We start from the raw sequence: 13,964 nt of genomic DNA on the forward strand, positions 1-13,964 counted from the left end.
GTCTTCTTCCAAGCGGCATCTTCTATCTTCTTTCTTCCGGATCCATCTTCATCCCGCCAACGCAGAACATCCTTCTTCCTCGACGGACTAACGATGAATGAAGGTTCCTTTAAGGGACGTCATCCAAGATGGCATCCCTTCAATTCCGATTGGCTGATAGAATTCTATCAGCCAATCGGAATTAAGGTAGAAAAAATCTGATTGGCTGATGGAATCAGCCAATCAGATTCAAGTTCAATCCGATTGGCTGATTGGATCATCCAAACGTATTGAACTCGCATTCTATTGGCTGTTAAGGGCTGGTAAAAGAGCTGATTACTTTTGTATTTTAGAATAGGGTAGGGAATTTTTTATTTTGGGGGGCTTTTTTATTTTATTAGGGGGCTTAGATTAGGTTTAATTAGTTTGAACTGCTTGTAATTCTTTTTTATTTTTTGCAATTTAGTGTTTGTTTTTTTTTTGTATTATAGAATAGTTTATTTAATTGTATTTAATTGTAGGTAATTGTAGGTAATTTATTGAATGAATTTAATGATAGTGTAGTGTTAGGTTTAATTGTAACTTAGGTTAGGATTTATTTTACATGTAATTTTGTATTTATTTTAACTAGGTAGCTATTAAATAGTTATTAACTATTTAATAGCTTTTGTACCTAGTTAAAATAAATACAAAGTTGCCTGTAAAATAAAAATAAATCCTAAAATAGCTACAATGTAATTATTAATTATATTGTAGCTATATTAGGGTTTATTTTATAGGTAAGTATTTAGTTTTAAATATGAATAATTTAGTTAATTTTAGGAATATTATTTAGTTTAATATAAATTATATTTATGTTAGGGGGGCGTTAGGGTTATGGTTAGACTTCGGTTTAGGGGTTAATAAATTTATTATAGTAGCGGCGAGGGTGCAGGCGGGAGCTTAGGGGTTAATAATTGTAGGTAGGTGGTGGCGATGTTAGGGAGGGCAGATTAGGGGTTAATAAAATTTATTAGAGTGTTTGCGAGGCGGGAGTGCGGCGGTTTAGGGGTTAATACATTTATTATAGTGGTGGCGAGGTCCGGTCGGCAGATTAGGGGTTAATAAGTGTAGTTAGGTAGCGGCGACGTTGGTGGGGGCAGATTAGTGGTTAATAAATATAATATAGTGGTCAGCGATGTTAGGGGCAGCAGATTGGGGGTTCATAAGTATAACGTAGGTGGCAGCGATATCCGGTCGGCAGATTAGGGGTTAAAAATTTTTATTAGAGTGGCGGCGATGTGGGGGGGGCCTCGGTTTAGGGCTACATAGGTAGTTTATGAGGCTCTACCGCTCACTTCTCCCCTGACTCCAAATACCAGCGTTAGGCAGATCCCATTGAAAAGATAGGATACGCAATTGGGTAGCCTGGAATCGCGGTAGGGAAGTGAGCGTTAGACCCTTTCCTGTTTGACTCTAAATACCAGCGGGCGGCCAAAAGCACTGTTAGGACCCCTTAACGCTGCTTTTGAGGGCTAACGCCAAACTCTAAATCTAGCCGAAAATTAAGCAGAGATCTAATCTCTGGTAAATTTTTTCATTGCTAATTGATACATGAGCTTGCGGTAACAATAACAGTATCCAGCCACTTGTGATGATAATTCATTGTATGCCGAAAGAGAATTAAAGAACCCAGATAGATTTTAATGGAGACAATCAAAAGCACTTATTGATTTGTAGGGACATTCTGATGCAAACATTATACATTGTGTTTTTGTATTTCTGTTCATAGATAGCTAGATTACGAGTGGAGCGCTATTTTGCACATTAACTTCACTAGATGCGTTGGGTTGCACTTTTATTAGAAAATTATTATATATAGGTATAGATATATACAGATATACAGTATGTAGGATTTTTTAATTTAAAAAATACTTAGAACATATTCCTCTGTGTGAAGAACATGGGAATGTGAAATGCTTACATAAACTACATAGTTAAAACCATTATTAAACATTAATATTGAGTAAAAAGGCTTTTTCATGCTTTCAGGCACTTGACTGCAATGGACTACAATGCACATATTTATGTGCTGTATATATGTGTGTATATATTTATTTGTGTGTTTATATGTGTATATATGTATGTAAATACATATATACAGATATAAATAAATCTGAACACATATATATATATATATATATATATATATATATATATATATATATATATATATATATATATATAGTATATAAACATAAATGATGTTTTTTGGTACAATATATATCAATACCTATATTTATATAGATGATTAAATAGGTAAAGATATATACAGATACTGTATATATAGGAATATCTATTTAAAAATACTTAGAACATATTCTGCTATGAGCAGAACACTTGAAAGTGAAATATTTACAGTGAATAAATTAAAACACCTTATTGAATATTAATATTGCAGAAATAAACTGTTTTCATCTACTTTACCGCAAAGGGCTCTAATGCACTAATATATATGTCTATATATGTATACTTTTGTATTCATGAGTCAGTGTATATATATATATATATATATATCTATGTTAAAGCCTTTTGCCTGCCTTTATTTTTCTAACACATGGGACCTTATATCTTTGAGCCCTTATAACGTTTTTATTCAATATTTTTTTTAATAATTGTATCAGATAATGTTATTATGAGTGCAAATGTACTGTTAACTGTATTTTTTATGTGTTTTCTGCAACTTTTTTGTATTGCGTAACAGTTATCCAGAGCTCTGAGTTTGCAATAATCATTCTAGTGTAAATCGTGATTGCGCTCAAGCATTCGCATTTACTTTTAAATTGTAATACACGCACTCCTTCTGATGTGTGCAAACAGCCACTATAAACCCAAAATTGCTTGTGTGAAAGAGAGCACCACTCAAAATCTGGCCCATAAATGTCTATAGCACAACTGCTTTGTGTGATAAAAGCTGCCCCCCCCCCCAAAAAAAAAAAGAAACTTGCCATTTTTATTTCCCTTTAATGTAAAAAATACAAGGAGAACAGAACATACATGCTAAGTATTTTTCCTTTTTTTCCAGGTACATGGAGACTTAAACTTATCCATCAGTGCTACTGTGGAGTTATCACTAACAGCCAAGGATCATTGATGCTGTAGTATGAGCGATGCACTCTAATGTTTTTCTTAAAAGCTGTTAAAGATTTCCCACTGTAGAATCTATTAAGTATGTTTATAATGTATATGTAATTAAAAACAAATTCAGCATACAAACCTTGTATAGATTAAAGTCCTGTAAAAAAAATGCCATAATACATCGAACAGAACGTGTTGTCTGGCACAAGTATTGTTATGAGTTATGTGTATGGGATGAAAAAAACTAAAAACATTAATGAAATGTGTTTGTTTTAGTGATAACCATATTTATTGTTTTACTTGTTACTGGGTAATATATTTTATTCTAGATACTTTATTAGTGAATCTATTCTTATCCTCACTTGCTATTAGTTAAAATCGTTTTCTCCCTCTATCTTGCTGTTAGTGACTATTTTACTTAATAATTATATTCTTTATATTTTACACTGTGAATGTAGTATTACTTTTATTGAAATAATATTAGTAAATTAAAATTATGGTCTGGAAATTAAATTAAAACTTTTAAAAAAAAAATCCCTTTAGAGAGACAGATTGATAATGATAATATAAGCACAGCAGTAAAACACAAACTGGTCGAGAGTGAAGGTACGTATGGGACAAGTAACGGTGCACCAAGGTTTTTTTTACGTAACTGGCCATTCTTTTCTTTTAGAGCATATTCCTAGGCAGTCACAAAGAGACCTAGGCATCAGGTGTGGAACAACACTATCTAATAACCCACTCATTTAATAGATTAGTGAGACCATTTTAACATTAATGGTGGGGTTTTTCTATTGACACTTTAATATACTGTTCCCTTAGGAAATTGCATGAGCATGATATGACATTAGATAGTTAGACACAGAGTAGGAGTGTGCTGCCTAATCCTTTACACTCAGGTATAATACAACACGGCCAAACAGCTCTCTTCGGGTCTGATATTCAAAATCCTCACCAGCACGGAGAGAAATCACACAAAATCTTCTGGATTTTTTACACCTTGAATTGTAATGTAGGAGTCTCTGTTTCACATAATAGAACACTACATAGCAACATAAGCCTTTTCTCAAGTTAAAATAAGTGTTTCTAAATTAGGTGTCTTGTACTGAAGAGACTTCTTAGAATATCTTGCCTGAGCAGCAAGGTTTTGAATATCAGGCCCTTCATGTCATAGAGATAGAAAAGTGAAATGACCTTGTCTTTACAAGTGTCACAACATTGTTCTGTTTCCTATGAAAATTGCAGTGCAGGAGAACAGCAAATTTATCACAACTAAGCATGTACTGGAAATAAACTGACAAAATTCATTAAATAGTATCCAGGCAGAGCAGAACCAAGCTACTTTTAGAAGAAATACAGTTATAGAGGCCGATTTACCAAATGTCTGTTGGACCTGATCCGACACTGCGGATCAGGTCTGACAGACATCGCTGAATGCGGAGAGCAATACGCTCTCCATATTCAGCATTGCACCAGCAGCTCACAAGAGCTGCTGGTGCAACCCCACCCCCTGCAGACTCGTGGCCAATGGGCCGCCAGCAGGGAGGTGTCAATTAACCCGATCGTACTCAATCGGGTTGTATTGTGGTGATTCCTGTCCGCCTCATCAGAGCAGACGGACAGGGTTATGGAGCAGCGGTCTGAAGACTCGCCAGAAACTGCTGGTGCAACCCCCCCCCCTGCAGACTCGTGGCCAATGGGCCGCCAGCAGGGAGGTGTCAATTAACCCGATCGTACTCAATCAGGTTGTATTGTGGTGATTCCTGTCCGCCTCATCAGAGCAGGCGGACAGGGTTATGGAGCAGCGGTCTGAAGACTCGCCAGAAACTGCTGGTGCAACCCCACCCCCTGCAGACTCGTGGCCAATGGGCCGCCAGCAGGGAGGTGTCAATTAACCCGATCGTACTCAATCGGGTTGTATTGTGGTGATTCCTGTCCGCCTCATCAGAGCAGGCGGACAGGGTTATGGAGCAGCGGTCTGAAGACTCGCCAGAAACACGGGCACTCAAGCTCCATTCGGAGCTTGATAAATGGGCCTCATAGAAGGAACAGTCCTTACTTGGACTAGGTCTCATAGACTGTATATAGACTGAAAAATGTCAGCTTACTTAGGAGCTATAGTGGACATGGAATAATAATAGATATTGCAGACTTAGTAGCTGGTGTTATTAGAGCTTTCAGGCCTAAAAACAACATAGGTAAATGACCCAATCTGCCCACTATATGTTATAAAGTTAATTTGATCAGGGTATGTATGAATATTCTTTATTAATTCTGTCTTCAGCAGATTTAATTTTAAGAAGGCCAGCTACTTAACAGCTTGTGACAAAGAAAATGCTCTCATTGTACTGTTGTTGGGTGGCACCTCATATGGAATCAATGAGAGAACAGGTTATACATTATTTTTCTGATCATAATAAGTTAATGGGTATGTAAAAGGGATCAGATGAGGTTCTGATAGATAGCTTTTACAATTGCTGAAGCTCTACTCCTGGAAGTATTGCTTGGCTAATGAAAGATCTATGGGCTTTGGCCACAAAAATTATGCTACTCCACTCTGTCATGTTGCATTGATTATGGAGGAATACAGATGTATTGGAGCTGGATGGAGCTTCCTTAAATACATCCAATGTCTGCACTCTCTCCCCTAGCATTCTCCATGTGTGCTAAAGCTCATGAACTATACAACTGAGCTTCTTTCTCCAAGTTTTCAGTATGTTTTCCATTTTTTTCTTTACCTTTTGTCACGCATGGGGTCCTAGCATGTACTGTGGATTTGTGTCTACCAGGTTAATGGGATTCCCAAATGTTGAAGCACTGAAGTATAACTGTTACCAGAGCACTTACTCTTGTAATTTTGAGGTAAAATATTTTTACTTTTTTTACATAGAGATGTTCAGGTAACTATTTTATAGTTTTGCTGCATCACTTTCAGGTGATTTAGCATATGGGTATTATGACTCTTTAAGCAAGCAGGTTTTCAGCTTCTCTTTAAACTTTCTCATGATTGAAACTACCTATCTAAAACAAATGATATGCTCATTTTTATTTTCTATATACAGTATCCCACAAAAGTGAGTACACCCCTCACATTTTTGTAAATCTTTTATTATATCTTTTCATGTGACAACACTGAAAAAATGACACTTTGCTACAATGTAAAGTAGTGAGTGTCCAGCCTGTATAACAGTGTAAATTTGCTTTCCCCTCAAAATAACTCAACACACAGCCATTAATGTCTAAACCATTTGCAACAAAAGTGAGTACACCCCTAAGTGGAAATGTCCAAATTGGGCCCAATTAGTCATTTTCCCTCCCCGGTGTCATGTGACTCGTTAGTGTTACAAGGTTTCAAGTGTGAATGGGCAGCAGGTGTGTTAAATTTGGTGTTATCACTCTCACACTCTCTCATACTGGTCACTGGAAGTTCAACATGGCACCTCATGGCAAATAACTCTCTGAGGATCTGAAAAAAAGAATTGTTGCTCTAAAGATGGCCTAGGCTATAAGAAGATTGCCAGGACACTAAAACAGAGCTGCAGCACAGTGGGCAAGACCATACAGCAGTTTCACAGGACAGGTTCCACTCAGAACAGGCCTCGTCATGGTCAACCAAAGAAGTTTTGTGCATGTGCTCAGCATCATATCCAGAGGTTGTCTTTGGAAAATAGACATATGAGTGCTGCCAGCATTGCTGCAGAGGTTAAAGGGGGGGGGTCAGCCTGTCAGTACTCATACCATACGCCGCACACTGCATTAAATTGGTCTGCATGGCTGTTGTCCCAGATGGAAGCCTCTTCTAAAGATGATGCACAAGTAAGCTCGCAAACAGTTTGCTGAAGACTAGCAGACTAAGGACATGGATTACTGGAACCATGTCCTGTGGTCCGATGAGACCAAGATAATCTTATTTGGTTCAGATGGTGTCAAGCGTTTGTCGCGGCAACCAGGTGTCTTGCCTACAGTCAAGCATGGTGGTGGGAGTATCATGATCTGGGTCTGCATGAGTGCTGCCGATACTGGGGAGCTACAGTTCATTGAGAGAACCATGAATGCCAACATGTACTGTGACACACTGAAGCAGAGCATGATCCCCTCCCTTCGGAAAATGGGCAGCAGGGCAATATTCTAACATGATAACGACCCCAAACACACCTCCACCACTGCCTTGATAAAGAAGCTGAGGGTAAAGGTGAAGGACTGGCCAAGCATGTCTCCAGACCTAAACCCTATTGAGCATCTGTGGGGTATCCTCAAACGGAAGGTGAAGGAGCGCAAGGTCTCTAACATCCACCAGCTCTGTGATGTAGTCATGGAGGAGTGGAAGAGGACTCCAGTGGCAACCTGTGAAGCTCTGGTGAACTCCATGCCAAAGAGGGTTAAGGCAGTGCTGGAGGAAAATAATGGTGGCCACACAAAATATTGACACTTTGGGCCCATTTTGGACATTTCCACTTAGGGGTGTACTCTGTTTTGTTGCCAACGGTTTAGACATTAATGGCTGTGAGTTGAGTTATTTTGAGGAGACAGCAAATATACACTGTTATACAGGCTATACACTCACTACTTTACATTGTAGCAAAGTGTCATTTCTTCAGTGCTGTCACATGAAAAGATATAATAAAATATTTACAAAAATGTGAGGGGTGTACTCACTTTTGTGAGATACTGTATATATAAATCTGTGCATATATGTGTATACATGTGTCTATATGTGTACATTCATATTTACGCATATAAACACATAGATACACTTATAATTATGAGTGTAACAGTACTAAAACATAGATATTGAAGGCTGATAATATTAATAGGCCCAGCAAGTCTGCCCGATATTTCCTAAAAGTATAAACTCATCTAATTCGTAGGATAGCTTTATGCTTGTCCCAGGCATTCTTAAAATCTCCCACAGTATTTTCATTACCACCTCTTCTGGAAGTTTATTCCATGAATCAATCACCCTTTCTGTAAAGAAGTGCTCCCTCAAATTACTTCAAAATATACTACCCTTCATCTTGAGATCATGACCCCTTGTTCTTGAATTTTCCTTTTTATGTAAAATACTCACTGGCTCAGTCCTTTAATATAATAAAACATACTTTTTAATGCCTTGTTTTATGTGTTTTGTGATCCTTTTTTGTTTTGCGAAACAGTTAACCAGAGCTTTGAGGTTGTGCTAATTCAATGTTAACTTCAACTGTGCTCAATCGATCGCGTTTACTTTCAACTTGTATAATATGAGTGAAAAACCTGATGTGCACTAACACCTGCGATATAGCCCTTTTTGCTTGGGCGTAATTGTAAGTGCTTCACTCTTAATCTAGCCCTATATTTATAAACATAAGGATGAAATTAAGTAAATTATCATTTTAGATACCCATGTGAAAAAATAAAGATAACATATAAATTGTTGAGTTGCAAAATTACCTAATTAGGTGGATTTTATTTTGTAAAGAAAATGTCTTAAAACTTGTTAAAAAGAAAATAATTTTACCAAAGTATTAGCTTGTGTTATGTCTTTTGCATCAAAACCTGTGAATGTTTTAGAATTGTATCCAACCGTATACATGTGGACATCATGTATAATAATAATAATACATTTTTACTTTGAATATGCCAGAGTAAATTGCTGGCAGGTTGGTTTGCATACTATTTCCATTGTGAAGACAAATTGAATTGATTTGTTTTCTGTTGCTATTATTCTTTCTAGACAAGAGTTCTGGTTTCTTGCAGGCAACTTGTATTTTTTGTCACAAAGTTTATACTTCTTGTTGAGTCTTTTGAGCCCTCCAGGAATGACATTCAGTTTAATTCCCATATTGTACAAAGAAAAGTAGTTGCATGAAGTAAAGACTAAAATGACCTTTTGCAGTTTATACTACTTTATTGTGGTAGGCAACAACAAGTTGTTTTGGATGGTATCCATTAGATCAGGTAGGATATTATAATGATGTCTGAGATGGTGACAGTTTATTAAAGTAGCATGAAACTAATTTGATTAATTTCATAATTTAGATAGCAAATACTATTTTAAACAACAACCAATTTAGTTCTATTATCTTTTTTGCTTCCTTCTATTAGTATATTTTGTTGAAGAAACAGCAATGCACATGGGTGAGCCAATAACTTGAGGCATACAAGTGCAGCCACCAATCAGCAGCTCCTAAGCCTATCCAGATGTGCTTTTAATCAAAGGATATTAAAAGAATGAAACAAATTAGGTAATAGAAATAAATTGGAAAGTTGTTTAAAATGGCATTCTTTCTCTGACTCATTAAAGAAAAACATTTGGTTTCATGTCCCTTTAACTTTAAAAAGTATGTTTAAAAAAAAAAAAACAATTAAAAATTGAACAAGTAACTGCCTCACAGAGAATTAAAAAAATAGAGTGAGGCTTTTAATCATCTAACTGTATTATATTTGTTAGTTCTACCTAAATGCTTAGTAACTGCATTAGGGGACCTCTTGCAAAGGCCTCAGATAAGCAAAATAGTTAAAGGGACATGAAACCCACAATTTTTCTTTCATGATTCAGATAAAGAATACGATTTTAAACAACTTTCCAATTTACTTCTATTATTTAATTTGCTTCATTCTCTTGTTATTCTTTGCTAAAAGGTTTATCTATGAAAGCTGAGGAGCAGCAGATAATCTAGGTTCTAGCTGCTGATTGGTTGCTGCATATATATACCGATTGTCATTGGCATACCTACAGTGGGGCAAAAAAGTATTTAGTCAAACACAAATAGTTCAAATTCTCCCACTTATGAAGATGAGAGAGGCCTGTAATTTTCATCATAGGTATACCTCAACTATGACGAGACAAAATGTGGAAACAAATCCAGACAATCACATTGTCTGAGTAGGAAAGAATTTATTTGCATATTATGGTGCAAAATAAGTATTTGGTCATCTACAAACAAGCAAGATTTCTGGCTCTCACAGACCTGTATCTTCTCCTTTAAGAGGCTCTTCTGTCCTCCACTCATTACCTGTATTAATGGCACCTGTTTGAACTTGTTATCAGTATAAAAGACACCTGTCCACAACCTCAAACAGTCACACTCCAAACTCCACTATAGTGAAGACCAAAGAGCTGTCGAGGGACACCAGAAACAAAATTGTAGACCTGCACCAGGCTGGGAAGACTGAATCTGCAATAGGCAAGCAGCTTGGTGTGAAGAAATCAACTGTGGGAGCAATAATTAGAAAATGGAAGACATACAAGACCACCGATAATCTCCCTCGATTTGGGGCTCTACACAAGATCTCACCCCATGGGGTCAAAATGATCACAAGAACGGTGAGCAAACATCCCAGAACCACACAGGGGACCTAGTGAATGAACTGCAGAGAGCTGGGACCAAGGTAACAAAGGCTACTATCAGTAACACACTACGCCGCCAGGGACTCAGATCCTGCAGTGCCAGACGTGTCCCCCTGCTTAAGCCAGTACATGTCCGGGCCCATCTGAAGTATGCTAGAGAGCATTTGGATGATCCAGAAGTGGATTGGGAGAATGTCATATGGTCAGATGAAACCAAAGTAGAACTATTTGGTAGAAACACAACTCATCGTGTTTGGAGGAGAGAGAATGCTGAGTTGCAACCAAAGAACACCATACCTACTGTGAAGCATGGGGGTGGCAACATCATGCTTTGGGGCTGTTTCTCTGCAGGACGACTGATCCGTGTACATGAAAGAATGAATGGGGCCATGTATCATGAGATTTTGAGTGCAAACCACCTTCCATCAACAAGGGCATTGAAGATGAAACATGGCTGGGTCTTTCAGCATGACAATGATCCCAAACACACCGCCCGGGCAAAGAAGGAGTGGCTTCGTAAGAATCATTTCAAGGTCCTGGAGTGGCCTAGCCAGTCTCCAGATCTCAACCCCATAGAAAACCTTGGGAGGGAGTTGAAAGTCTGTGTTGCCCAGCTACAGCCTCAAAACATCACTGCTCTAGAGGATATCTGCATGCCAGAATGGGCCAACATACCAGCAACAGTGTGTGACAACCTTGTGAAGACTTACAGAAAACGTTTGACCTCTGTCATTGCCAACAAAGGATATATAACAAAGTATTGAGATGAACTTTGGATATTGACCAAATACTTATTTTCCACCATAATTTGCAAATAAATTCTTTACAAATCAGACAATGTGATTGTCTGGATTTGTTTCCACATTTTTGTCTCTCATATTTGAGGTATACCTATGATAAAAAAATTACAGGCCTCTATCATCTTATTAAGTGGGAGAACTTGCACAATTGGTGGCTGATTAAATACTTTTTTGCCCCACTTTATGTGTTTAGTTAGAAACCAGGGGTGCGATTATATATATGGCGCAGGTTTCGGTGCAAACGTGAGAACCTGCGCCGTACGTAATTTCACCTCGCACATCGCCGTTAAATGCTAAACAAGCCACATGTAGAGTTTTCTGTAAATGGACACTATAGCTATCACAATACTTTTAGCTCAAATCAGGTTCTGTGCCTACATCAGGCTAAAGTAAATTGTGTGACCATAGTGTCACTTAAAGAACACATTTTTTCCATCATTGACATGTACACATAACTATTGTATGAAACACATACCTGTATACTGCGCATATTATAATCCCTCATAGCACAAATCACAATGTGCACATGCATGTTATAGAGTTTGACATGAGAATCAGTATGGGCCCTAGCATGTATCAATGTACATTGTATGCCCACATGGACATATATCTGACTGTACTAATCCCTCTCATCATTTGACTCCTCCACAGAACCTCCTGTCATGAGGATACAAACAGGCATGCCGCCGCCACCACCACCACCAGTCACAGGCATGCCGCCACCACCACCACCAGTCTTCAGACAACCACATGAACAGTATGCTCCCAGGCATGAGCATGGTTGGATGACTTCAGTTGAGGACCCACCATTGCCATATGACCCCTGGCAAGATTCCTGGCCAGAGGAATATTCTTCTTTTGGCTTTGAGGGGGAGCCAAGACAGCCACAAAGGGTCCATGTATTTACCCCCCCCCCCCCAACACAATCTCAGGGCAGTCATGGCTTTTACCCACAGACTATGTCACAAGAAGTGCCAACTGGACAGGCTGAGTGGTCACATACTGGTCATCAGTGGGACTATCAATCAACCCTGAGAGCTCCATCATCCTCATCACTTGGCTGAGTTCCACCATCCTCATCACTTGGGCGAGCTCCACCATCTGCAGATGAAAATATAGCTGAAAGTACTCAAGCACCAGCAGATGCAGCTGAACCTGCCCCACCAGAAACATCAGATGCAGCTGAACCTGCCCCACCAGAAACATCAGATGCAGCTGAACCTGCACCTCAAGCAACTAGAAGCCCTGCTGCTCAAGAGCCTATGGATGCATTGTATTCTCCCCTGGCTGAGGAATACATTGCACTCCAGAGGAGGCTCAAAACAAGCTCCGAGAGCAGACAAAGAGGCCAAGAGAGGTTCCACAGGAGCCAAGAGAGGTTCCACAGGAGCCAAGAGAGGTTCCACAGGAGCCAAGAGAGGTTCTTCAGGAGCCAAGAGGTTCTTCAGGAGCCAAGAGAGGCTCTTCAGGAGCCAAGAGAGGCTCTTCAGGAGCCAAGAGAGGTTACACAAACATAGCATAGAGCTGCAGAGGGACATGGCAGCATCATTAAGTGGAAGTGTTCAAAACCAGTCACAGATGATGCAAATTCTGTCTGATATGCACATGCAGATGGACAATAGATGGCGAGAACAAAATCAACTCTTGGGTGTGTTGGTTGAGCACTTTACACACCAGCAGGACACTGCCTCCAGCACATCAGCAGAAACATCAGAATCTTCTCAAACCAGGAGAACAAGGCAATCCACTACAGTCACCTCAGCTCCCTCATCTAAGAAGCCAAAAAATAAATAAATATTCTTATAGTTCACCATAAATCTTGTCCTCTGTTATTTACAATATAATTGTCATCCACATCCATTTGAGGTGTGTTTTAGTACACTAATATTGTTAAAACATATAATAAGACCTGTGTGGAAATGGCAAAAAAAGGTAATATTATCATGTTTATGACATATTCATGTTCTATAAACCACATCACATAGTTGCGTATGAAGGGTACATATAGTAATATTCACTTCTAAGATGTAAATCAAGGTTTATCACATCCAATATAAATTGTCACATGGGTATATATATATAAATAATAATGTATTTACAGAAGGTGTGAACATAAGGTATAAACATCCATTTTCAGTCTTATTGATGATAGTCAATATATCATAGTGACCTAAACATGAATTAAACAAATGAGACATTTTCAGTAATTAGGGTGGTTAAGGGAAGTGGGGTGGGATGTAGTAGTTTCACTTACATGCAGTGGAAATCCGCAGTATGTAAACATGGTGGCTAATGAGGGTGTGCATTGCCAGGTGTTTTAAGGCTGCAGGTGAGAGGTTGTGCCGTTTGTGATTGGTTTGACACACTTGCAGGTGCAGGAATAATAAATGCTTAGAAGAAGTTTAACTGTTTGAGATTTGCGGCTGATATGTATGTGATTGTGCATGCGTTTGTTAGGCCTTCAGGGAGTTACGTTGCTTTTTTAGTCAGTGCAAGGGTTGCTGCACCTGCATTATGTGACGAGATAAGAATGGAGTAGATTTTCTGAATTCTGCGCACGTAAGTCCTTACGCTGTATATTGGATACCAAATTGCGTGTCTGTTCTATGTTAGTCTATGGCTTAAAAAAATACGTCCGAAGGGTGAAATATACACGCGTAACTTGTATGCTATGCCGTATATGTAATACCAAAATCGCATAAAATCTTGCGGCAGAGGATTTTGCGGGTGACGCTGCATAT

The 13,964-nt window shown here is 38.5% G+C and overlaps 1 protein-coding gene across 2 annotated transcripts in view; it reads left to right on the top strand.

Annotated features, from left to right (window-relative positions):
* Nucleotides 1-13,026, top strand: part of LOC128656310 (uncharacterized) — a 60,262-nt gene extending 47,236 nt beyond the window's left edge. Inside the window, exons 1-2 of one of the 2 annotated variants that reach the window (XM_053710154.1) lie at nucleotides 3,055-3,187; nucleotides 11,875-13,026. In XM_053710154.1, coding sequence (XP_053566129.1) covers nucleotides 12,367-13,017 — 651 coding nt within the window. In that variant the 5' untranslated portion in view covers nucleotides 3,055-3,187; nucleotides 11,875-12,366 and the 3' untranslated portion in view covers nucleotides 13,018-13,026. Of the gene's footprint in view, nucleotides 1-3,054; nucleotides 3,188-11,874 lie in introns of those variants that run through there. The other variant, XM_053710153.1, reaches the window with a different exon arrangement.
* Nucleotides 13,027-13,964: the final 938 nt, after the last annotated feature.

Source organism: Bombina bombina, chromosome 4 (assembly GCF_027579735.1).
Source record: "Bombina bombina isolate aBomBom1 chromosome 4, aBomBom1.pri, whole genome shotgun sequence".
In the NCBI taxonomy this organism is placed as follows: domain Eukaryota; kingdom Metazoa; phylum Chordata; class Amphibia; order Anura; family Bombinatoridae; genus Bombina; species Bombina bombina.